General features: G+C 38.5%; 1 protein-coding gene across 1 annotated transcript; it reads left to right on the top strand.

Annotated features, from left to right (window-relative positions):
- Positions 1-65: 65 nt before the first annotated feature.
- Positions 66-27,500, top strand: LOC149832546 (barley B recombinant-like protein D). The gene is made up of 4 exons (XM_090014560.1): positions 66-203; positions 25,675-25,727; positions 25,852-25,988; positions 26,077-27,500. The coding sequence occupies exons 3-4, from the start codon at positions 25,920-25,922 to the stop codon at positions 26,920-26,922; spliced, it is 915 nt and encodes a 304-aa protein (XP_089870686.1). The 5' UTR covers positions 66-203; positions 25,675-25,727; positions 25,852-25,919; the 3' UTR covers positions 26,923-27,500.
- The last annotated feature ends 286 nt before the right edge of the window (positions 27,501-27,786 follow it).

Below are 27,786 nucleotides of genomic sequence, written 5' to 3'. Positions count from 1 at the left end.
TGTTCTCGTGTCGACGAATCTTTATGACATAGGTTAAACCATTTTTTCAGCATTTCTTTTATCAGAACACCTCCCTTACGGACGAATATAAAATAGAGAGGTGAAGAGGAGGAAATCGAGAGAGAGAGAGCACAGAAGAACAAGAGCGGGGGTAGGATTCCGAGGAGGAAGGGTTGGAGGAATTCGCGTGGCGTTCTCTCAAGGTGAGGGATTTTTATCCTCTTTTCCTCTATGGATGCAAAATTTTTGGAGGTATGTTGCTTTATAAATGGCGTTTTTCCGCGATTATCTTATATTTATAATCTGCTACACCTTTCGTGAGTGATCGTTAGGGATTTGTGTTGTCTTCGTCTGTTCGAAGTAACGGGGAAAAAATTAGGGCTAGGGTTTTATCGGATTTGCCCGCCGTAGATCTGGCAATCTTAGTCAATTTTTTGCTTTCGTCACTTCGATTATTCTTGATGAAAGTTTCGATTAAGGGCGTGTTTCCCTGGGAGTTGTTGCTGAGAAGTTGTTTTTAGACTCTTGTTATAGGGATTCTTTGTTATTTCTTCCCTTAGTTGTGATTTATGTGTTTTATTTTGCATGAATTGTTTGGACTCCGCTATATATAGCTGGATATTTATGCAGAGTTTAGACCTAGGTGTCTTTTTGGTACTCGATGCTTAAATTTTGGTTGTGACGCTAGAAAAAAATGGAATTTTGGTGTCAGACTATGGAATAATAGGCTTGCTTGATGTATAAAAGTGAATAGTGCGAAACTTAATGTATTTCTGGTGTGCGGTGTGATCAATTTCGTTCCATACGTGCCTATCCATTTTTTTGGAAGCATCTTTGCTATATCTTTTCACTGTCACTGTTATCCACCAAAGGTGATGCATACGATCGATTTGTGGATTGTATGTAGAGGAAGATGGAAAGCCTTAAGTAATCTACGTTTAGCCTGTATTAAATACTGATACCACTTGTTCCCTTTCCGCAATGTCTGCATCACATTATCTGCTCCTTGCCATAGCAGAGCTATGCTTCTGGGTTCATAGGCTGATTCATTTCATGGTTGCTTTCCTTGAATTTTATCTGGCAGGGTCCGGCCTAAGCCCGACTCAAATCGGGTCTGGTGCCCAACATCCAGCAGGGCACCTGTCCCGGTGTCCAGCCCTAGAGATGAGACCGATCAGTAGAGCAGCCCACGGGCAGGCCAGCAAGTTTGAGTAATCGAGGTAGAGTCCATGAATGTTGAGGCACTAGAACATCCGATACCATTGGTGAGTTCAAGCAAGTCATCATAGACCTTAAAGAAATTGATACTCCCAATGTTGCAAGGGTCATGTCACGGCTAAGCCTTTTAATAGCAAGGATGCATGGTTATATCCTATCATTGTGGAGTCTTGCTAAAGGTGGAGTCAGATCGGGCACGGAGGGCAATTTTTGTAAAGAAAATAGATCATTTGGTTTTTCAGTTTTGCGATCCATTAATGACGAAGCAGTTGCAACCTGTAGTTAGAGATTGCTTTGTTTAGAATTTGCAAGCACCCTAGTTGTTTTTGGAGTAATATATACATATGTTTTTTGTGAGGAATTTTTGGGGCAAATAGAGGAAATGAAGGTTAAGGGATGATCTAAGGATGACTGGTTAGGCTAGTGCTTCTAGAAACATGCCAAAATTAAAGTAGGGACATGATATATCCAAGGCTACATGACCTGCCAAACCCACTAGCCAACCGTATTTGTTAGTATCATTGGATATTGTTAGCATATTTATTGAAAAGATGATTTTTTTTGGATGATTGATTAGTAGCAAATTGAAAGAAAAACTGGCCAAAAAAATTCAACTGTTCAACTGCAACCTGGTATGGGAACATTTTAAGTTTGTGTTTGATGCTTTAGTGGGCCTCTTAAAAGATATCCTCATAATGTGGACTAATTGATTCAATGGCCATCATATGCATAAAGGTCAGTTCTCCATATCCCTATAAATCCATATAGAGGATGGGCCACAATTTTTCCTAATTAGTGCAACACGGGGCCTAGAAAGTTAGAATCTTGGGGAGAATAGAACCAAGGGCATCATCACATAAATCTTGTTTTTATTTTAATTTTAATTTTAATTTTTTTGGGAGGGTGGGGGTGTTGCATGTCATTAAAAGTCTGTTGTTATGAGCTAAGGAAGAAGAAATAGTCATGCTTTCAGATGTAGTAGGTAAGACCTTAGGGATTTTTTTACTGGTGATGAAAAAAAGGATGGGTCTCTTAAAAGGGGGAAATTGCTTCTCATGGAGAATATATTGAAATTGTTCACAGATCATTAGAGTTTGTGGAGGGATTGCAAAAACGATTTGACGTGATAGATTGCTGTTTGGAAGGACCTCTAGGCCAATAGGTTTGTCTCAAGAAAAGGTTAAATAATTCATTCTGTACATCTCACAGATCATTAGAGTTTGTGGAGGGATTGCAAAAACAATTTGACATGATAGATTGCTGTTTGGAAGGACCTCTTGGCCAATAGGTTTGTCTCAAGAAAAGGTTAAATTATTCATTCTGTACATCTCACAGGTCATTAGAGTTTGTTGAGGGATTGCAAAAACGATTTGACATGATAGATTGCTGTTTGGAAGGACCTCTAGGCCAATAGGTTTGTCTCAAGAAAAGGTTAAATTATTCATTCTGTACATCTCAGGGAAAACCGTATAGTTGGGGATCAAATCCCGAATGACATATTGGGATATTTCTATAGAAAATTTTCATGAATTTATGACCAAGTTTATCATTGAAGAGCATGGTGTTTATGTCTCCATAGGGCGTTTAATCTGGTTGCACCATGTTCCAAATATGGAATTAAGCATGTAGTTTGGAACCTTGCACGAAACAAGGGCATAAGATTGAATGACTTTCTTGTGGATTATTTGGAAAGTACTGCAAATTATATAGAGAGACATTTTTTAAAGTTGTTGGAAGAATTTTATTGGAATTTGAGGTGAGGGGGCTAAAGGAAATAAGCAAATCTTTATTAATACTCATTCCCAAAGTGGAGGGGGAGGTGGGTATTGAACAATTTATCGCAATATCCAAAGCTTAAAGATACTATTGCTAGAGACAATGTCATGCAATCAACACACTCTTAGAAAGTATCCAAGATACATGAATTTGACATACTTGCAAGTGAAGCAATACACATACTTGCAAGTGAAGCAATACACTGAATTTGCATGCATATTGCAGTTGACTCCTTGTCATCCATGTAAATAATTATACATTGATTGGTGTTTGTTCTTTTGGAGAAAAAAAAAGCCATAGGCTAGGAAGCGGCTTAAGTGGGGCTGTTGGAAATAGATTAATTGGGCAGGAGTAGGGCTTTGGTGTCCAACAAAGTAGACCCTTAGGCCTGACCTAGAATTATATATGGTAAGTTTGTTTAGCAGGGTGAGGATACCTATATTGAGTGACTAGAATAAGGTGAGACTGCTATTTATAGTTTTCTAAATGGGTCTTGGCTTGGACTTAGAAACAATGGATTTGGGATTCTTTTGGATCTGACTATCGAGATCCAGGTGCTGTGTGGTATTTTGAATCAGATTGTTCAAAAATTCATGTGGAAAGCTTTGATTGTTTGATAGGATTTCTTAGGGTTTAAGATTTCTATTAGGTAGGCTTGAAAGGCAAGTTGGATGGCATTCCCCTTGCATGATTCCTGGCCGGATAAGACAAGTACAAATATGTGTTTTTTATTGCATATGAAAAATAGGAAATTTAACTTCAATTTTTCTTTTATGCTCAAAACCTAAAAACATCATTTTCATGATAAAACTCACATTCAAAATGGGCACCACCTGAAAATCAGGTCTTTCTTAGACAAACCAACCTGTTTAAGTCTTAAATCTTTCTTGAGTGTCTAATTTGCTTGTTTTTTGCTTTAAATGAAGCTTGAACCTTATTACACATTTGACCTTTTAAGTGGAAACCTAAAAAATGATGCCATGGGAGTCAAGAATCATGTTTTAAGTCAAAACTGACCTATTTTAGACTCGAAACACCTTGTTTGAGTATGATCCAAGATTCAGTTTATTGAAGATTCAATGGATCAAGGTTGGGGTGTCTACATGTGTTGAAGATGCAATGTAACGATTCTCATGTGTTCAGTTATCATGATAAAATGGCAATTTGAGGACCCTGCCTGATAGAAGAGCCTGACCCGATATCTTATCAGGTCAAGCTCGAGCTTGTGTTGCAGCCCGAGTTGGGCCTTTGTTATATGTAAGAAAATAACGTGTGGATATTTTTGAAACTTCCTAAACGTACGCATATTTTTACTTGTAAAAATCCAATGCATGCGTAAACATACATTTTCTCGTAAAGCGTGCAACATAAACAAATTTTTACAACAACAAACAACAACAACAACTACGCCTTCATCCCAAAACAATTGGGGTCAGCGATATGAACCAAAAAAGAAATTCATTTTGGGTCTTCCACATGAATCCTTTTCCTCCAATCATTTCTATCCAACGCCATGTCCTCGGTGAGGTTCAAAGCATTCATATCCTTTCCTATCATCTCCATCCAAGTCTTCCTAGGCCTACCCCGACCTCTTTTAACTAATATATTTTCTCATTTCTCCAACCTTCTAACTGGAGCATCATTAGGCCTTCGCCGAATATGTCCAAACCACCGTAAACGATTCTCTCGCATCTTATTTTCAATGGGTGCAACACCTACCTTCTTACGTATCTCTTCGTTCCGAATCTTATCTTTTATTGTATTTCCACACATCCATCTAAGCATCCGCATCTCAGCTACACTCATTTTTTGAATATGATGTCTCTTGGCAGCCCAACATTCCGTACCATATAGTAAAGCGGGTCTAATAGTCGTCCTATAAAACTTTCCCTTCAACCGCAATGGCATTCTACGATCGCACAGCACTCCAGTAGCACTTTTCCATTTCATCCACCCAACCTTTATCCTATGATTTACATCTCCATCAATTTCTCCATACTTTTGAATGATGGATCCCAAATATTTGAAATAATCATTCACCGGTATATCTTGCTCACCAAGTTTCACTACACTCCCATCACTACTTCGTTGCTTACTAAACCGACATTCCATATATTCAGTCTTACTCTTACTCAACTTAAAACCTCTAGCTTCCAATGTCTGTCTCCATAATTCTAACTTAGCATTAACCCCAGCTCTAGACTCATCAATCAAAACAATATCATCAGCAAACAACATACACCACGGTACATTTTCTTGAATTGATCTCGTAAGCTCATCCATCACTATCGCAAATAGGAAAGGGCTTAAAGCAGATCCTTGATGTAACCCAACCGTTATCGGAAAATTGGTTGTCACCCCTCCACAAGTGCGGACATTGGTTACTACTCCTTCATACATATCTTTAATTATACTAATGTACTTGAGAGAAACACCTTTCTTCATCATTGTCCACCAGAGAACGTCCCTAGGTACTCTATCGTATGCCTTCTCTAAAACAATAAAAACCATATGCAAATCTTTGTTCCTCTCTCTATATCTTTCAATAAGTTGTCTAAGAAGATGTATAGCTTCCATAGTTGATCTTCCAGGCATAAAACCAAATTGATTCTCCGATATCATGACAACCTTCCTCAACCTAGACTCAATCACCCTCTCCCAAAGTTTCATAGTATGACTCATGAGTTTTATACCACGATAGTTTGTGCAATCTTGTATATCACCCTTATTCTTATATAAAGGCACCAAAGTACTCTTCCTCCACTCATTAGGCATCTTATTTGTTCGCCAAATCAAGTTAAAAAGATTTGTCAACCATTCTAAACCTTTCTCTCCCAAGCATTTCCAAGCCTCGATAGGTATACCATCTGGGCCAACTGCCCTTCTTGATTTCATTTTCTTCAAAGCCTCTGCAATTTCTTTCTTTTGAATCTTGCGCATGAAGTCACGATTTATCTCATGAAAAGGAATGGAGAAGTCTCCAAGATCTTGAGCATGACTATCATTAAATAGCTTATCAAAATAATCTTTCCATCTCTCCTTAATCTCCTCATCTTTGACTAAAACCCTTTGCGTTTCATCTTTGATACATCTAACCATACCCAAATCCTTCGATTTCCTATCTCTCATCTTTGCAAGCCTATAAATATCCTTCTCGCCTTCTTTGGTATCCAACTTGTCATAAACCTCCTTATATACCTTAGCCCTCGCGTTTCGAACAACTTTTTTAGCTTCCTTCTTTGCTATCATATACATAAACAAATTTTTAATATATATATATATTTTTACCTACGTAAATATGAAAATTCCTAGCATGTAAATACTATTGTTCAAGTAACCCAAATCTACACAAATACGTTAAGTCATCATAAACCTACCTCATAATGCATGCGGTCTTACGAGAAATAGAAAAATCCCAAAAATGTCCTTGGGGATTTTCCTCGATAGGCGCGACGTGGACCGTGCATTGCCAACAATCTGAATAAAAGTGAGGACGTGTGTGTTCACCTCGGGTTTTGTGTTGTGAGTACGAAAATGCGCGAGTCCGATGACGACGATGGTGCGAGCGACACCTAGACGGTTCAACAAAACACAAGTGGGGTTGTTCGGGTGGTGGCGGTTCCCGACGACACTCAGAAGGAGAAGGGGTCGGGGTAGGAGGTGGCACCGGTAGGTTGACCTCTTGTTCAGCGAAAGTCACGACAGAAGAAGAAGAAAGCACAATCGGCTGTGGCATTGCTACTGTTGTCGGTGAACAAAAAAACGAAGAGGATGAAGATGGTGGTGTTTCGGTGTGAGGGAGGGTGGTAACGACAAGTGTGGCGTCTGGCCACCGTGTTCACACAGTTAAGAAGGGGAGAAGGAGGTCGATAGGGGCAGGGGGTGAGACCGAGTGAAGGTGGTGGCGTTTGGTGGAGAGGTAGCGTGGGTGAGGTGAGAGAGGGACACAGGAAAGAGAGAGGGAGTTGAGAGCGTGAGGGGTGAAGGGGGTGCATATCTGTTAAGTGAGTGGGAGTGGGGTATATATATATATATATAGGGGATTTTTAGGGGCTAAAGAAAAGATTTTTTTACAATAACTAGTTAAATTTAGTAACAAACATATGATTGTAACCAAGGTTGTTTGTATCGTACGATACGGTACATTACATATCGTTACTATGAAGAAAATCGATACGACACACACTCGTATCGTGGTACGAGTGGGTATCATATTTGTATCGTACAATATAATGTGTATCGTACGATACAACATCAATGCACTTTGAAAAGTGCCGAATCATATTTTTTTCATTTTTGATTTTAAAGACCTCTTTAGGGCCGACTCCCTCATTTGTGTAGAGGCCATTAGAGAGGTATCTAACACCCTAGGACTCTTGAGAGCGATTTGGGGGCCGATTCGTGCTCAAGGAAGGGAGCGTTTATGGTTTCATCAAGTAAGAGTGCATTTTCACCATTTTTCCACTAAGGAAGTGAGTTAAGGTAGAAAAACCCTATTCTTTGCTTCTTATTGAGCTTTTTGAGGGGAAGATGACATCAAATGATCCGGTATGGCAATGAGACACTAAAATAATGTGTGAAAACTGGTTGAAAATCGAGTGCAATTATTGCCATACTGGTATTTCATGTTATCTTTTTAGGCAAATACAAAAGCTATCATCAAGGAAGCACAAAGAACAATTTGATCTCATCAATTTAGAGAACTTCGATATATTGGATGAATTGGTTCAAGAAGAAGCAGATCTCCTGAATGCAGAGGACATTTAATGGATAAACATGGAGGGAGTTCGGGACCTAGATGACGAAGACCCCACGTATATTGGAAATGATTTGAATGTCGAAGAAGAAGAAGATGATGAAGAACAAGAAGAAGATAATGATGATGATGATTGATGGTGTGCTTCTTAAAAACTTGGTTATGTATTGTAATTTGTAACTGTTAAGTATTCATAAACTTGTTTTTTTTTTTATTAATCTTGTTGCATGTTCTTAATTGAAGATATTACTATTGTTCTTGACATCTTGTGAGATTTGATGATTGATTATGTGTTATATAGCTTATAGAGACATAAATGCTTCACATGTGATTTTATGGTTGCATTTTGTGCATTTCATCATTGTTTTGTGCGTGATGATTTTTTAGAATTTTTGCTAATTTTTTCTGATTTTTAAGTTTTTTTAGAATTTTTATTTTTTTTCAAAATTTATGTTTTTTTACAATACGTGTCTTATTTTGGGCCCGAACGATACGAGTTATGATACAATACATATAACCTTGATAACATGTCACAAAATTCATGAAATTGCATAATATTGAACGTACACCAAAACTTGGGGTACACCATCTGATTACTGTATATATCTACATACGTACCCTTAGTTGGTAAAAGTGCTAGTTGGAGACTAGTTGGAAGACCCTTAAAAGGACTAGTGGAGGCTTAGGTTGGGCCAAAAAAATGAAACATAAAGAATTTTTTTTTACAATAACTAGTTAAATTCGGTAACAAACATATGATTGTAACTATGGATTCACAAAATTCATGAAATTCCATAATATTGAACATACACCAAAACTTGGGGTGCACCATCCGATTACTCTCTCTATATACGTACATACCTCTCTCTGTTTCGTTAGGTCACTGTTAGGACCCTCCAAAAATCATAGTTTTTAGTTGTTTTATACTCTATCTTAACCATTAAATGTGTTTATGATTGTTGCTGAATGAAGAACATGTAATTGATTAACCATATTTATGCTCATATGTGTATTTTAAGGAGGTAAAAAAAATCATCGGTTGATATCGTCCTAAAATTTCATGATAAGATGTGCACATTTTTACATCAAATCAATTTTAAAAAAACTTGTTTCTCAATAAATAATTATTGATAAACACATCTAATGGTTCAAATCGGGCATAAAACACCTAAAACTTTGATACTTGGAGGGTCTTAACATTGACGTAAAGAAAAAGAAGATAGGATGAACCTCATTCTCATATATATATATATATATATATATATATATGGGTTAATCTAACATTAAACTAGTTGTGTTTAACATTATAAACCATTAAAATAATGGTATTTTTGAAAATGCATGCTTACTTTTATGGGCATTATAGGTCTTTTGAACTTGGAGAGAATTGAAAAGTCAAACATCTTTTCCAAAAAAGTAACTTTATGTATCTATCAAAGTTACCTTTTTGACCTCAAAAAGTAATCATGTATTTTTTAAAATACATTTTAAGGGTATTTTAGTCATTTTAATAGGGTTGAATCCATTTAATGTTAAACACAAAGTAGTTTAATGTTAGATTATCTGAGTGTTCATGTGTGTGTCGAAAACACATGCATACATGTAAAGAACAAAAATAAAAAAGAAAGAAAGAAGATAAAAAAGGGAGGAAAAGGAAGAAAAAAAGAAGAAAGTGGAAGGGTGAGATTAGGAAGAAGAAGAAGAAAAAATAAAAAGGAAAAAAGAAAAGGAGAAAAAAAAGAAAAAGGAAGAAGAAGAAAAAGAGAAATCAGATTCCCCAACAGTCACAAATGTGATCGTTGGGGGCTGGCCCAACAATTAGTTGGGCTCCCCTCAATCCCCTTTTCTCTTGTTATAAATATGGGTTCTCCCCTTTATATTCTTAAGGCTTTCTCAAGCACTTTGTAATACAAAGAATTTATTTTTACTCTCTTGACTCTGTGTGGGTGGTGTGGATTGATTCATAAGTGGTTCTTGTGGGTTGGTTGTGTTTTTGTATTTGTTCTTGTAAGCCCATTAGAGGCTCTTATTTGCTTTTGTTGTTGTTTCATTACATGGTATCAAAGCATTGGTACTCTTGGGTTGTGATTTATTCGGAAAGGCCAAGAGGAAGATTGTGAGATTGGTGGAGCATCGGTTCGTGAGATCATTGCATTGGGAAGCGCACCATTAAAGTTCTCTTAAACAAAATTCGTGCTACCTTATTTTTTCTTCTCTTCTGTCTCTCTCATTATTGTATAAATGAAGGATGAAAGAGAAGTGATTGTCTCTATTCCTGGGAAACTCAATGATACTGACAGTGTGATGTGGGCATCTATAGTAAAACATAAAATATGAAAAAAAGGTTTATGGGGTTTGGTTGATGACACCGAAAGAGAACCTAAACTTATACTTACCAAGGTAGAAGATGAAAAGGAAGTAACATGAAAGATGCATTTCTAGATTCAAGAGTATTATAATTTTTGATATTCAAAAATCTATATACTTTGCTATGTTCAACATAACCAATAAATGCATATTTGAATGCTTTAGGTTCAACCTTCTTTCTTTTGTTTTCTAAAATTTTAACATGTGTTAGGCTTCTTACCAAACCATAGTTCATAAGGTGATTTATTAGATTTACTGTTGGAAAGTCAGTTTAGAATATAAAAAGTAGTTAGTAGAGCCTCTTGTTGAAGATCATGATAAACAAGATGAACGTCCACCCACATGATTTCAAGAAAGACTCCAAGAATTCCAAGATTCATCGAGATCCAAATGACTCCAAGCTAGTGGACTTCAAGGAGTCCTCACATATTAATAAAGATCTTGATGATTTCAAGGACTCACAACAAAAAATTATCGAGAATACTAATCGAGAAAGTGTTCTAAACGTATGCATTCTTTAGAGTCCAACCTATCGAAATACTGAAACGTCAAGAACCCTATTCCCTATTGTAACTCCATAAATTTTATAAATAAGAACCTCTCCTCTCTCAAAAAAGTCGTTGGAGAGAGAGAGAGAGAGAGAGAGAGAGAGAGAGAGAGAGAGACTCGCTTTAACATGTCCCCGCTTGTTGCATAGAAAACAAGTAGGAACACGTCCCCCTCGTGGTACACTGCCTGAGCCAAGGCCTCCTCCAGTTGGTGTAGGTAGTAATCCTCCTTTGTTTATAGTTGTTCCATTTGGACGAGGAGGAGTAAATAAAGCTCCTGTTTGAATAGGCGTATATGCCATCATCACAGGGTGAGTATCATCTGACGCGTGTTCCTGATTTAAACTGACCTCATATTGCAGAAGCTTAGATTGAAGATCATCAAAACATGGAAGAACTGAGACAACCTGGAGTGCTGTGCAAAACATGCGATATTCAGGTCCAAGGCTACCTAATACCTGTTGTACCATGTCTTTATCTGATACAGGACTTTCAATGGCAGCTAACTGATCTGTAATAAGCCTGACATCCCCCATGAACTCTGTAATGAATTTGTTTCCTTTTCGCATGGATTGGAATTGCCACTTGAGTTGCAAAGCCCGAGATTCAGAGACCTGAGAAAAAGAATGAGCTAGTCCATTCCACAACTCGGCAGCAGATTGATCATCAGAAATGGTTTGTAAAACACGATCAGAAAGTGTGGAAGTTATGTAAGCAACTAATGTCTGATCCCGTTGTACCCATATGTCATAAGCAGGATTGGTGATTCGAAGTTGACTCACCTTCTCATCTTCACCTGTTATTTCTTTCATGATATGTGTGGGTGGGGCGGGTGATCGCCCATCTAGATGACCATAAAGACCATGACTGCGAATAAAAGGCACAATCTGACACTTCCAAAGTAAGTAGTTATCATGAGATAACTTGTGGGTCATGAGGTGAGTAAGAAAACTAGGGTTCAACTTGGAATCCATGGATTATATGAAGAATAAAAAGCCAAAACTGTTCTAACAGTGTATTGAAGAGGAGACAACAATGCTGTGTGCTGAAAATAATATCAGCACACACGTTATTTAGAGAAAGAGGAAAGCAGCAATGCTGCTGTGTGCTGAAAATGATACCAGCACACACGTTGCACACAGAAAAAGGAAGCAGCAATGCTGCTGTGTGCTGAAAAAGGATATCAGAACACACGTTACGCTATGTGCTGAAAAAAATATCAGCACACACGTTACACAGAGAATAGTAACGTGCGAACCAGAGAAAAGGAGAGAATCAGAAATATTTTGGGGAGAAAACAAAAACTCGGCAGACTAAAAAACAGAATGTTAAGACGTGCGTACAGAAAAAATTAAAATGAGAAGAACGAAAAAGAAAACTGGAATGACGTGAAAAAGAAAACTGGAATGACGTGAAAAAAAGGATTAAGGGAGAAGGGACAGAAATGAACCCACATTTTTTAGCAGCACGTGTTGGTCTTTAGAGGCCTTCTAGATGATTGATTTCCGTGCCTGTGCTTTGATACCATGTCAGAAATATTCACCTGCAGGGGTTAGAGATGAGGTAAAGAGAGAAGAGAGAGAAGAGAGAGGTCGGCGGCAATCGGATTTTCCCTCTTTCACTTAATATTTATAAGTGTTGTACATAGTATGACTTTACACAAGAAGTAAAAACAAATTACAAACATGCCACCGCCCACGCATCTCAAGATGGATCTTGGAATGTGGTGCGGGTCGGATCCAAGATCCAAAACTAACACATATATTACTTACATTGACATATTTTCTTTTTTGTTACCTGAAGGATTATACTGACCATGAAATTTGAGCATGATTCGTGGCAACTTCAAACAAATTTACTCATGAACAAAATCATTTTTTACCATGCCTTTGGTTTGAACTTGGAATACAAATCGGTCTTTGTTGTCACATAAATTTCTTGCTTGGATTCCACCAAATTATTTGTGATTTTAAAGCTGCTCCTGTTTAAGGCTTTGAATTCATAAATCTTACTATCACAGTATTGTTTAATCCAAAAAACTTTCTTTTGTCCTTGCACCTTATAAATCTTTTATGATTAATACAACTTTAGTAAGGTGTCATACAACCCCAATATCGTAGGTGCAGCTTGTGTTAGTTAGCTTCTTGCCAGAGAGAGCATTATGAAAAGTGCCCTTGCTTGCCAATTTAAGACCACCATTATTTTTACTTGGTTGAATATGGAAAAATTAAGTCCTTGGCTCAACTCTTTTTCCATTGTAAGTTGTTAAGAGTAGGTTTTCTTCTAAAGATTTCTCTTAAAGCATTTGAATGCAATCAGTTGGTGGAGCTTCTATTAATGTTGATTGCTTTTATGAGATGTAAATAGTTACCTAACTTGGACTACTTTTTATACATGGTGGGTATTTCTAGGAGGTGGCTTTAAATATGTTTTATGTTTCTCTTGCTTGAAATTTTCATGCCAAGACTATGTAACATGGTAGCAAATATAGTTCTTTGGATATTTTGTGCAAGGGGATACATGGATTTTATATTTTTAAATTGCTTTTCTTGAAAAAATATCACAGAAAATCTCTGAAATAAAAGAAAATAAATGTCTCCCGTATGCAGAAGGAATGACTATGGGAATAACCCCATATCTGTGAGGAGGATGGAAGGCCTTGGTTAAGTTCATACCTGGACATTGATACAATGTTAGTGTCAGGCACATTGGACTTTAAAACATTAGATATGTGAACACATACATATATACACATATATAGGGAAGGGAGAACATCCGGTGCTTGGATTGTCCAAATTGTCCACGCTAATCCCCACCATTCGATTTCATCAATTGGATGGTTGAGATGTGGTGCTCCTTCCCTTCTTCTCTCTCTCTCTCTATATATATATGGACACTCAAGTGATGCCCCCCCGGTGATACCCACCACTTCGTGACCTTCCCCTCTCCCCTGTTGTACCCCATCGTCCGTCTGACAGCCATCGTCGATTTTGTGGGTGAGCAGACACCAGAAACCCGTCGGATGGCTGCCCCTCATCGTCAATTCTTGGGTGAGTAGCTACCAAATAGTCATCGGAAAGCTCTCTCTCTCTCTCTCGTGCAGTCGTTCATTGTCAGCAATTGACTTGCTGGCCAGTGGCTAGGCAGCCGAGTGTTGACGGTGGCTGGTAGTGGCCAACTCTCTCTCTCTCTCTCTCTCTCTCTCTCTCTCTGAGTCGGCCACCTTCGGCGGTTGGCTTGTCAGGACTATCTATTGCTGAGCAAAGGTAGGTTGTGGAAAGGAGGGGTAGGTGGTGGAAGGCGGCAATGGAGAGGACTCAATCGAGGGCATACAATGGGTGTGGGTGTTGACAAAAACACAAAGGGGGCAGAAGGCAGTGGGTGTTAATAGAAACACAAAAGGGGCACCATCCAATTGGGCACAATCGGACGGACCTTGTGTTGGACTGTCCCCCTTCCCTATATATTTATATTTATGGGATAGCATTTGCTACCCTTGTGGGTAAGGAACCCCTTTGTTAGAACTCATAAGGAGAGGTTGTTTTAACAAAATCTGACCTCATGGATGTGTTCAACATGGTCAAAATAGTAGGAATCAACTCTTGGGTCATACTTTTTGGACATAAAAACATGTTTTTTTTGAGGTTTTAAATTTTGGTACATTGTAGGTTGTTGATTTTTCATCCCTTATAAAATCTGACATGCATAAGAAAAACATGATCCAAAGGCCGGTTTCTACTAAACTTGATATGTAGATTACATTTGGAGGGTCAAATGTGCAAAAAAACTGAAATAATTGAAAATATTATATTTTTTCACTAGGGGGACCGTCCAACCAAAGGAAGGTGCAAAATCTACTACCAACAATAATCAGATGACTCCCCTTCTCCAATGCTTGAGCATGTCATCAATCAGACCTAATATATTTCTTCTTTATAATTGATTAAGAAATAACACGCAGACTTTACGACATATAGGCATGTTTTTTGAAACGTGAAAAATCAGCCGCTCACAATGCATTTAAAACTTTACAATACAAAGTATTTTGGGCCATTGATTTTTAGTGTTTTCAAAAAACACATTTAAAAATTGAAAATTCATAATCCAAAACATGTCTCACTAAATAAATGATAAAAATCCAATATGTGAAATCTGATTGATAAAAAACTCGATCGTTAGAGAAGAAACACCATCGATTATCATCAGTTGTAGATTTGGGACCTTCATTTGGTTGGACGGTACCCCTTATATATATATCATAGTCACAAATATCGCCGATGTTTTGAAAATATCGCTATATTAACACTAGAAATTGAACAAATGATATTAGAGACCAAATATTCTGATATTTTCAAAATATCGGCAACTTAAATATATCATGATATTAATGCTGCTGCAACCCACCCAGAAGCGTAACAGGGAAAGAAAAAGGAGGGAAGGAAGAAAAAAAGAGGGAGGGAAGGAAGAAAGAAAAGAAAAATAAAGAAAAGGGAAGGAAGGAAGGAAAGAAAGATGAGGAGGGAAGGAAGAAGAAAAGGAAGGAAAGAAAGAGAAAATGAAGAAAGAAAGAAAAAAGGAAAGAAAGAAAGATGAAGGAAAGAAAGGAAAGAAGGAAGGAAAGAAAGATGAAGGGAAGGAAGAAAGAAAAGGAAGGGAAGAAAAAAAAAGAGGAAGGAAGAGGGAAGGGGACTTTACATTTATTTTTCTTATTTTATTTTTTAAATTCCAAGATTTTCATGATATTTTTCCTATGTCACACGGACTCGGCTAAGGAGGTGCCGCACCCGAGTCGACATGCCCCGACACGGGTGCGGACTCGGGTGCGGCTTCGGACTCGGCCCAGACTCGGTCAACGCTGAGTCGGACTCGGTCAACGAGTCCAGGCCGAGTCCGTCCACATTTTGGACTCGGTCAACTTTGACCGAGTCCAAAAATGTCCCTAAAAAACCATTTTTTTTATATTTTTTATTTAAAAATATATATATAAAAAGAGGCACAGTGCTGTGACAGTCACAAACTGTGACTCTGCTGCAGTCACAGACTGTGCACAGTCTGTGCAGTGTGCACAGTCACAGACATTGACTGTGCACAGTCACAGTGCTGTGGACTGTGCTGTGGCATTTTAAAAATAAAATAAAATTATATATATATATATATATATATATATATATATATATATATATATATATATATATATTTTGCCGAGTCCCCATGTCCAAAATTTTTAAAATTGTGCCGCACCCGCACGCATGTGACATAGGATTTTTCCAAGATTTATTAGAAAACCGATAATATCCCGATATTATACCTCACTGAGATATAGCCGATACCAATATTTGTGACTATGATGTATATAATGTAAAAAATTGACTGTCATTTTATGGACCAATGGGGAGAAAAGGGAGAGAAAAAATATGTGGGGGAAGAGATGGAGGAAAGATATAAGACAACAGAGAAGTCACCAATTCTAGAAGATTAAGCAACTATTTTGTCATGACATGAGAGAGAGAGACAGAGAAAGAGGAAGAAGCTATACCAAAACTCAAGGAAATCAATGCGTAATGGAAAATCCTTGAAATTTAGATGGAAAATTGCTAGGCTCTTTTGGAAAGTGGAATTCAAAAGACTAGAGGTATTTATTGTTCAATACCTAAGAAAACCAAAGGAAGTTTATTAAATATCATTTCTTTATTTTTTGTATATATCTATACACCATACGTTGAGTGTACAACTCTTGATTACATTTCAATGTTCCTATTTTAAAATATACCTTTTTAATTTTAGCATAAAGAGTTTGAATTTGGGGTTAAAAGATAATAATGCTTCTTGACAGTTTTCTGTGTAGGCTTTTAGGCTGAATGTGTGATGTTTCATTGTGATTTTCACAAAAAATCACACAATGAATTTACTGTGGCATTTTCATTTAGTTTGTTGTTTTGTGGTTTTAGTACGTAAAGTTTGACACATTTGGTGATAGTAGGACTATGCAATGTTACTCAAATACAAATTTTGTATCATGGCAGAATGTTATTTAATTTCACTGCCAATCTGTCTTTTCCATGCTTTTGTGACCGTTGAGAAAGGTCTATGGTGCTCTCGATAGCTGTTGCTATAGATGAAAATATTTTGAGACAAGGATGAACTCATAAAGGTGTTCATGGGACCACAGAAGTGATATGTCTCATGTTTATCTTTTCTTGACAACTTCATTAGTTTTTGTCTGACTATGGATTTGATGGGAGATATTTTTGCGTTAGGGTTGCCAAGAGTTCCTTGTTGGATTGTATGACTATACTTAGTTGTGGTTTTGTTAATAGTTTGGTTGAACCACATTATGCATAATCTATCCTTGAGAGATTTTCACGTGTATACCTGGCTCACATTTTTCTATAGTAATCCGTCTGCATCTTTCCTACATGCACCTTGTAATACTTGAAACTCCATAGGACTTGCAAGGTGGTGTGCTAAGTTCACAAGCAAGGGCCAGGGTATTATGTAGGGAGAGTAGATTCAGATCTTGGATGCCTTCTTTTCTTTCATGCGACTTCCATGATTATTGCAAAAAAAAAGCTATATCTACTTGGGACCGTGCTTGCATTTGACTTGTCCCTTCTCTCAGAAATTTGGGTGCAATTTTTGTTTTTCATTTTTATTGATTCAATAATCTAATTTTGTGGTAAGCTCCAGGAATGTGATCATTCTCTTTAAACTTTTAGATTTAATGGTTGTGATTTAAATGGAGTCGCAACATTTGGGTAATTGTTGAGTTGAAAAAAAATCTGATTCAGCGTTTGAGGTTCTGGACATGACCAGGATCGATATTATGAACAAATGTTGATGAGACCAAAAAGAATACAATATGGTGCAAGGGTATTTCAGACTTCCCGAGTGGAGAGAATTTTGTTATCTTGTGGGACTGGGAGTTTTAAACATTACATCATAGCCATAGTATTGACATGTTCATGCGTTGATTCAGTTTCCAAACTAAGCGATTGGCTAAGTGCATATAGTAGTGAGAGAGCAAGAAGAATACCAGATCAGTGAGCCTTGAGGATCATCAGACTCATAAGCATTCAACTGTGGACTTTGCAAGATTGAACTATATACCATTCTTGATGTGATTTAGGGGGAAGCTGGGGCATATTTGAAATCTTGTACGAGTTTACTCTGATGGTAAGGTGTGAATATTCTAGCTGATGCTATGCTGTTCGGATAAGGCTTGATGATGATTGATAATACTTATTGCATGTGCTTCATGGAGCCTTCATAGGTGGAGATTTATTCTCTTGATGTTGAATATGATGCATAATTTTTTAATCTTAGGTCTTAACCAGTCTTACATTTTGTAGGCTATGTTTAAATGATCAGTTTTATATAATCGGTCTTAACCAGTCCGGAGGGTTGGGAATTAGACAGCTGGATCAATATAACAGAGCTCTTCTTGGTAGGGTGCACATTGGGCTGGGTAAGCCCAGGATCGGCTTAATTAAGCCTGTGCCAGGCTTGCTTAATAGAACAAGTGAGCAAGCCAGGGCATCAAGCCCAAGCTCAGCGTTGAAAATGAGCTGAGCTTCAACAGAGAAGCAGCCTTGATTATGCCTGGTTGGCCGAATTAAGCTTGTAATCTTAGCATAAATACTATTTAATATAAGGTGCATAAAGATAAAAAAAAGGATAACCTTACCCTAATGGGTAGGCCTTGAGCATTAATGTGGGAGGTGGTGGGTTCGAATCCTGCCCCCCCCCCCCCCAAAAAAAAAAAGTTTTAAGTAAATTTTAATCTGATGAAAGCTTTGCCTGGGCTGAGCCGAGCTCAGCTTGCTCAAGCTGTACTCGACAGGCCTGTTCAAGCGCAGCTCAATCTCAAGCAGAGCTTGAATATTTTGCATTATGAAAAAGCCAAGCTTGTCACCCCCATGTCCAAGCAGTCTTGCCTGATGTGCACCCCTACTTGTAGATGGTGGTTGTTTCTTCGCGTGGAGGAGGAACATTGGTCCCAACTAATTAAACTGAAATGTAAATTAGTGGTCTCTCCATGGCAATCGAAACCTTCTACTAGGTGAATGAGAGGTCAGACATATACAAGGGTCAGTTGGAGTCTTTTCGTGACTTCAAGCAGCATCTACATGTTAAGCTTTTGAGGGGTGATTCTGTATCTTTTTAATTGGATTCCTGTTCTGCTATACCCTCCCTGTCAGACAGCTTTTCCTTATTTCAGATTGGCAATGATCCCAATGCCTTTGTCAGTCATTACTGGGATGAGGGTACTGGTTGGTCAGTGGCTTTCAGAAGCAACCTGTCAAATGACGAATTTGCTGGCTGGTTGATGCTTTTGTACCTAGTTTTCCCCTTTCGACCTGTTGATTCACCGAACTCCTCCACTCGGAGCTGTTCAAAGATGGGACTTCATGGTTGACTTGTTTTATAGGGCCCTCTTAGAACTTGGTATGGCTGTTTTACCTAAATACATCCTTTGGGATTGGGGACCTTCACCTAGGGCTAGTTTTTTCTCCTGGTTATTGTCCTTTGATAAAGTCAATACCCAGATAACGCTTTAGGCAAAGGATTTCATATGGCGAGTAAATCTGTCTAATGCTTGATGGCGGAAGAGTCGAGCATTTCTAATGAAAAGGGGGAGCGGTGGAAGTACCAATAAAGCAAATCACTCTTTAAGAGTGATTCCAAGAGCCAAGAACACAAACACTAAAAGTGTATACAAAAACCCACAAAAGGGAAAAATGACCAAAAGTCATAAGTTGGATATTATTGAAGAAGGAAAAAAAGAGGGGGAACAACCCTTACAATACAAGAGGAAAACCTCCTCTATTTATAGAGGAGGGAGCAATGAAGAAGGGACCACAAGGGGCTCCCATGTAGTCGTTGGGAGCCCCAACGGTCATAAATATGACCGTTGGGGCCCCAACGACTACATGAGTGGGGCCTTTGTGGTCTTACAAAAAGGTAAAAATAAAAAAGAAAAAAAGAAAAGAAAAAAAGAAAAATAGAAAAAGGAAAAAGGGGTTACATGGGGATTTACCAAAATACCCCTATCAGGTATTTTGAGAATAAAAAAAGAAAAACTGTATATATACATATATGTATATATATACTTATATATACGTATGTATATATATAAGTATATGTATATATATATATATATATATATATATATATATACATAATTTAACACGCCCCCTCAAACTTTACGAGGAGAAGATCGAAAGTTTGCCAAGAAGAAACATAAATCATGGAGTTGGGAGCGCTTTGGTGAAGAAGTCAGCTAGTTGATATTCTAAAGTGACGTATGGTAATGTGATAGTTCCTCTGAGGTATTCATCTCGAACGTAGTGGCAATCCATCTCGATATGCTTGGTCCGTTCGTGAAACGTATGGTTGCTTGCAATGTAGATCACACTTTTGTTATCACAGCAGAGCTTGGTGGGTGAGGAAATGAGGACACCCATGTCACCAAGGAGCCCTCTGAGCCACACGATTTCCATTGTTGTCATTGCCATAGCCCGATATTCAGCTTCAATGGATGATAGTGAGACCTTTTGCTGCTTCTTGCATCTCCACGATATGAGAGATTCACCTAAAAAAATGCAAAGACCAGTAGTTGAGATACGATCATTGGGATTTCCTCCCCAGTCAGCATCAGTAAAAGCAGTTAATTCAAGAGATGAGGAAGAGGATAAGAAGAGTCCCTTGGAGATGGTATTTTTGATGTATCGCAGAATTCTCATTACAGCCGCCATATGAATTGTAGTAGGTGCATGCTGAAACTGGCTTGCAACATGAACCACATGAGCTATGTCTGGACGGGTGATGGATAAGTAGGTGAGAGATCCAATTAATTGACGATAGGGAGTTGGATCCTCAAGAAGAACACCATCCTCAAGTCTCAGTTTTGCATTGATAACTTCGGGAGTCTCAACTTTCTTTTCATTAGATATTCCAGATTTGGTACAAATGTCTGCTGCCAATTTCATCTGAGATAAAATGTATCCTCGCTGGGAGTAAGTCACTTCAATTCCTAAAAAATATCTCAAGAATCCAAGGTCAGACATATCAAAAGTTTCTTTTAACATAGACTTCACATCATTTACCCGCTTTTTGTCATCCCCAGTGATGATCATATCATCAACATATAACAGAAGAATAACAATGAAATTACCTATTTTCTTAACAAAAAGAGCAGTGTCAGTGTAGCAAGAAGTAAATCCTAAATTGATTAATACATTACTAAACTTATCATACCAAGCTTTAAGAGCCTTAAGTCCATATAAGGCATTTTTTAATTTCAAAATTTTACCATTTAAATTCATACTCGAAGGTGGTTCCATGTAAACTTCTTCATTTAAATGTCCATTTAAAAATGCATTTTTGACAATTAGTTAAAAAATTGGCCATTTTTTAGCAGAGGCTATTGCAATAAGAGCTCGAACTCTAGTCATTCGAGCAACAGGGGCAAAGGTTTCATCATAATCTATCCCATACTCTTGGGCATATCCCTTGGCCACTAACCTGGCCTTATATCTTTCTAAAGATCCATCACACTTAATTTTAACTTTAAAAACCCATCGGCATCCAATGGGTTTCTTGCCATTGGGTGGATCAACGATTTCTCAAGTTTGAGCCCTCTTAAGTGCATTAAGTTCCAGTTCCATTGCTTCATTCCAATGAGCATATTGTCTAGCATCATTATAATGAGTTGGTTCATGAATTGAGTGAAGAGCAAACAAACATGCCTGAAAATTTGGAGAAAAAGAATCATAAGATACAAATCTATTTGGTATTTTTGAAATTCGATTTGATCTTCTTTGAGAGGTTTCTTCAGTTGACTCATTTTGAGAGAATTTTTCAAGGGCACAAGGCGGATTACTTTCATTTCTTCTAGAGTAGACTTGTATTTGCCTTTGTACATTTTCTTGTAAATTTTGGTCATCATTTGGAGGTTCAAAATAATCGTCTATGAGCGATTCACTAGATTCAACATTATCATCAATGACCTTTTCTTGAGGCAATAAGTCAAATAAAAAGGAATAATCAATATCTTCATTTGGTTTATGCGAAAAACCATTTTCTTCTTCTAAGAATGTGACATCTATTGAGATATAAAGTTTATTATTTGATATGTCAAAGCATCGATAACCTTTTTTTTTTTCGCCATATCTTAAGAAAATGCATTCAATAGCTCTAGAAAAAAGTTTATCATTTTTGTGAGTTAAAACAAAGCATTTACATCCGAAAATTCTTAGTCTTTTATAATTGGGAGACATATTGTAAAGTTTCTCAAATGAAAAAAGATTTTTTAAAGAAGATGAAGGAGTTCTATTGATAAGATACGTTGAGGTTAGAACCGCTTCGGCCCAAAAAGATTTTGGATTTTTTTTTTAGATTAATAAGGTTCTTGTGGTTTCTATTATGTGTCTATGCTTTCTTTCCGCAAGCTCATTTTGTTGCGGAGTGTTTGGACAAGAACGTTGATGGCAAATTCTGTTTTCTTTTAAATAGTTTTGAAATTCATTGGACATGTATTCACCTCCCGAGTCGGACCTAAGAATTGATAGATTTCCCCAAAATTGATTTTTAACCATCGCTTGAAATTCTTTAAAGAAGGAGAAAACTTCATATTTGCGACTTAAGAAGTAAATCCATGTAAATCGAGTGAAGTCATCAATAAAGACCACACAGTACGAAAATCCTCCTTTGGACAAAATAGGTGAAGGTCCCCATACATCGGAATGAACAAGTTCAAAAGGCCGAGTGGTGAAATATTTTGTTTGAGGAAATGGAGTAGCTTTAGATTTCCCAAAAATGCAATCTTTACAAGTCATGTGATTGTCTTTACAAGTATTGTTCAAAAAAGGAAAAAGGGACATTTTTACAAAATTTGGATGACCAAGTCTCTCATGCCAAATTCCAATACTTTTGTCCTTTAGAAGATTGCAAGATGATTTAGATGGAAGAGTAAAAAAATTCATAAAATAGAGATCACCCCTTCTATGGCCTTGCCCAATCAGCTTCCCTGACTGGAGTTCCTGCACGGTGCAATCTTTATGTGAGAAAGAGACTTGGCATCCATTTTTGGTGATTTGGGAAACGGAAAAAAGATTTAGATTAATTTTTGGAACGACTCTTACTTTAGAAACAAAGAAGGTTTGAGAAGTTTTAAAATCAAGTGTTCCAATACTTTCAATTTTTAAAGATGTCCCATCGGCCGTTGAAACATAAGATATGGGTTCGGAAAAAACATTAGAAAGTGAGTTTTTATGAGATGTCATGTGAAAAGAAGTACCATAGTCTAGTATCCACGTACCTGGAGGTGATGAAGAGTAGGCGATGGCGGCTCCGGATGTTGAAGATGAAGAAGTCTTGAGAAGATGTTGGAGAACTTCAGAGATATGATTAAGAGTTTCTTTGATATCTCCCTCTTTGACACTTTATTCTTCCTTCTTTGGAGAGTTTTCTCCAACCGCGACCACTTTTCCTTTAAGCTTTGGGCAAACCGGTTTAATGTGACCCGGTTCATTACAATAGTGGCAAATCACTCCCTTTCTATATCCATTATTTTTGTTAAAGTGGGGAGGTCTATATGCCTTACATTTGATCCGGGCCTAGAAACGGCCAAAACTTCACCACTCTTGATACTTAGGTCAAGTCGAGTTTCTTCTTGGCATACTTCGGCAAGGGCGTCTTCAATGGGTAGCTTTACTTCTATGGAGAAGGGATGCCCTAACTTGTTCATATTCCGGTCGTAGACCATGAAGAAATTGGAAAAAGTGATCCTTTTCAATTTGTTCTCTTCTTAACTCAATATCTTCCGGAGCCACCCATTTAGGCTCAAGAAGAACAAGCTCATCCCAAAGAGGGGTTAAAGAGCTAAAGTAGTCACGGACACTCATATCCGCTTGTCTAGTGGAACGAATTTTCTCTTGACAAAAAAATTGTCTAGTAAGATCCTTTTGGGTATACATACCCTTAAGGAAGAACCATGCCTCATTGGCTCTTCTAAATTTTGCAATATTTGCACAATTTTTGAGGTTCACATTGTTCATAAACCATGCCAAAATTTTGGCATGATTACTTTCCCAATCCTCAATTTTGGATTGATGATCATTTATAGCTTTGATGCGTTCATCACCATCTAAAGCTTTTTCAACATCATTTTCAATTTTAGTGAGAACAAGAGAGGGTTCAGGAGTAGTTTCCGTAACAAAACCCCAAAGTTTCTTACCTCTTAGATGATTTTCCATAGCGAAGACCCACATAAGATAATTGGATCCATTGAGCTTGAAAGAAAGCTCAACTTTAGAATCACGTTCCATAGGAGCCAAAAGATCTTCTTTCCTTCTTCAAAAGCTTGATAGGCACGCGTCCAAAGGCACCAAAAAGGTAGAAGCCGGATCACCAACCTTGCTCTGATACCATGTAATGAAAAGGGGGAGCGGCGGAAGCACCAATAAAGCAAATCACTCTTTAAGAGTGATTCCAAGAGCCAAGAACACAAACACTAAAAGTGTATACAAAAACCCACAAAAGGGAAAAATGACCAAAAGTCATAAGTTGGATATTATTGAAGAAGGAAAAAAAGAGGGTGAACAACCCTTACAATACAAGAGGAAAACCTCCTCTATTTATAGAGGGAGCAATGAAGAAGGGACCACAAGGGGCTCCCATGTAGTCGTTGGGGCCCCAACGGTCATAAATATGACCGTTGGGGCCCCAACGACCATAAATATGACCGTTGGGGCCCCAACGACTACATGAGTGGGGCCCTTGTGGTCTTACAAAAAGGTAAAAATAAAAAAGAAAAAAAGAAAAGAAAAAAAGAAAAAGGGAAGAAAAGAAAAATAGAAAAAGGAAAAAGGGGTTACATGGGGATTTACCAAAATACCCCTATCAGGTATTTTGAGAATCAAAAAAGAAAAACTGTATATATATACATATATGTATATATATACCAGAGTTACCGGAAGCGCCTAGCTAAAAGGGGAAGCGCGCTTCCCCGAAGCGCGCTTCGGAAGCGCGAAACGTCGCGCTTCCGAAGCGTGGGGGGAAGCGTCCCCCTTTTTTGGGAAGCGCGCTTCCCTTTAATGGGGGACGCGTTTCCCTTTAATGGGGGACGCGCTTCCCTTTAATGGGAAGCGCGCTTCCCCAACGCTTCCCCCACGCTTCCCCCACGCTTCCCCCTCGCTTCCCCTGTTTTTTCAAATTTTTTGTATTTTTTATTTTTTATTTTTATTTTTTTCGTTTCCCCCTCGCTTCCGAGACGCTTCCTGGGTCGCTTCCGAGACGCTTCCTAGGTCGCTTCCGAGACGCTTCCCGAATCGCTCCTAAGTGGTCCCACGCTTCCCCGCTTCCTAAAATTTTGAAAGTGCCTCGCTTCCCGCTCCCGCTTCCCGTATCGCTTCCCGCTCCCGCTTCCTCAACTGGCAACCATGTAATATACTTATATATATACACGTATGTATATATATATATACATAATTTAACAGCATTCACTTATTTTGTTTTTCAAGAGCTCTTTGTGCCATCCTGGCCTGGGCTGCACATTAAGGTGAGGGCCAGTTCATGTCTTCGAGATCTGCTATTCTGTCCGTGGTGATTAAGAAGGTTCGAGAAAGGGTGCTGGATTTGGAAGTGGTTGATCATCATTGGGTGGTGGTTCATCTGGCATGAGAGGAACGACAGAATCTTTCAGGACAATTCAAGCCCGCCATTTGTAATCCACCAACATCTTCAAGTTGAAATGTCCTATTGTATCAAAATCAAATGGCCGGATTTGGATATGTCTGATCAGGCAATTGTTAATGTTTGTTATGTGATATAGCTTCAGAGGCATGGTGATGCCTTATCCCCACCCTATTTTCTGATTTAAAGCAATCGTTTTCTTCTTTGGAAAAAAATTGTATCTATGTCAATGATTGCTTGCTTATTGATGCTCTTGGGGCTTTCATCAGTGCATGGTGTTTACAGGCCTTCCTGATATTTTCTCTTTTGCTTCAGGATTATATCTGGTTATCAGTAAAGGGAACCTTTTGCCTTCATCTCCCGCAAAGGTTAGTTGACTAGTTCTATATCTGGAATATAAATGCCAAGAGAATTCTGTTTTCATATTACCTAATATACTTGTCTGCATAAGAGTAATAACGTTTTGGATAAAAATATGCTCATTTTGTCAAGAACTGTTGGATTGGATCATGAGAGTGGGTCATACGTCTCTTCTTTGATTGGTTGAAATTGGATGGAGCATGGACAAAGGTGGGCAGCGAGAAAATGGACACAAACCAGATCAGTACAAACCCATGCTTACTCATCAGGTACGTCTCATGCATGTGTGCGTGCATGCGAAACAAAAACAGGGTGTAATGAAACCCTTTTGCTGATAGTTCTAATTTATGGTTGCAGTGGATTGCACCTCCACAGATGAAGGACCATGCAGCCTTAAAGTTGATGGCTGTCATGGCAGAGAGGGATGCTGCTATCCAGCAGAGAGATGCAGCGGTCAATGAGAAAAAAGCTGCATTTGCCGAGAGGGATATGGCTATCCTTCATAGAGATGCTGCATATGCAGAGAGAAATGCTGCTTGGCTGGAACGTGATGCAGCACTTGCAGCCTTGGAATATGCAAGGGAGAATGGGATGGCCTGCCCCCCGAATTCTCACAGCGCCAACTCACGTGTGGGTGGTAAGCATATGCACTCAGATGTTTCTTACCACACGAGAGACACACCAATGACTGAAGGCTACCCTATATCGGCATCGGATCATATTCTTGATGTAAAACCGCGGCGGGTGAAGCCACCACAGAAAGAGAAGACGACGATTGCGTCCCCGAAAACACCAAAGCCAAGGAAATCAAGGAGGCAAGCAGCTGGTGAGGATCTCAACAAGCAGCTCTCAGTAACTAAGCATGAGTGGAAGGATCAAGACTTGGGATTGAATCAAGTGGCTTTCGATGACTCAACCATGCCGGTCCCTGTTTGTTCCTGCACGGGCGTGTTTCAGCAGTGCTATAAGTGGGGAAATGGAGGATGGCAGTCTGCGTGCTGCACAACCACAATATCAATGTACCCGCTCCCCGCCCTGCCTAACAAGAAACATGCTCGCATGGGCGGCCGAAAGATGAGCGGAAGTGTGTTCAACAAGCTGCTCAACAAGCTGGCTGCCGAGGGCCACGACTTGTCGATGCCATTGGATCTGAAGGATCACTGGGCCAAACACGGAACCAATCGTTACATCACCATTAAGTAGGTTCTGCACGATGCAATGTCCCACATGCTGATTTTGTACTTGTATGCATCGTTGTGTACACGATGGGGTTGAGGCTACCGGGGAACTCTGCATATCCTTTGTAATTTTAGTTTGGACCTGTATTTGATGAACGGAGGTTTGGGAGGATGCTGCTGTATGCCTCATCCTCCAAATAGTCTTCTAATCAAGATAAGTGGGAGGAAAGAAACGGAAATGGAGTCACTGTATGTAAATGCATGATCACTTCTCTATGGTCTCCCTTTCGAAGATGAGCCACATTTTTGTTGTCCTCGTGCATTATTGTCTGTACTTTGATGCATGAGACAGGCCTTTGTGGTTGCGTAACCTTGTGGCTAAGCATGATTGGAGTGGGTCCATTGTGCCTAATCAGCCTTGGCCTACTTATGGAATCACTGGTTACTGTCTCTAGAGGTTGGTCACCCTCTGAAGTGATAAGCTTGAGTCGGTCAGTGTCTCTTTTTCATGATTTTGGCAATTATTCCACCAGTGAAATTGTCATCAGTTGCCTGTTTTTTATGTGATTTATTGGTGATGGATTTGAATTGCTCATTCACCTAGCCAATGTACTCAAAACTCTAAGATTGTGAAAACGCAGATCGTGTGTTACTCATGCATGATGATTTAGATTCGTCCACCATGCCCGCATAAAGCGGATCATTAACCTAACTTTAAGCTCTTTATATTGGCATTAACAACACAATTAAGAAACACCCTTAAAGGCAAGGGCACTTTTGAAAATATGTAAAGCTCTGTTTGGAAAAGAGGTAACTTCCTAATCCTGGATTTGGTAGCTACCACCAAATCTACTCTTTAGCGCAAATATAAATGAGAGTCTCGCTTGCT

The sequence above is a fragment of the Nuphar pumila genome, chromosome 7 (genome assembly GCF_984573655.1).
Source record: "Nuphar pumila chromosome 7, dmNupPumi1.hap1.1, whole genome shotgun sequence".
Lineage (NCBI taxonomy): Eukaryota > Viridiplantae > Streptophyta > Magnoliopsida > Nymphaeales > Nymphaeaceae > Nuphar > Nuphar pumila.
This window is presented reverse-complemented; position numbering and strand designations above follow the sequence as displayed.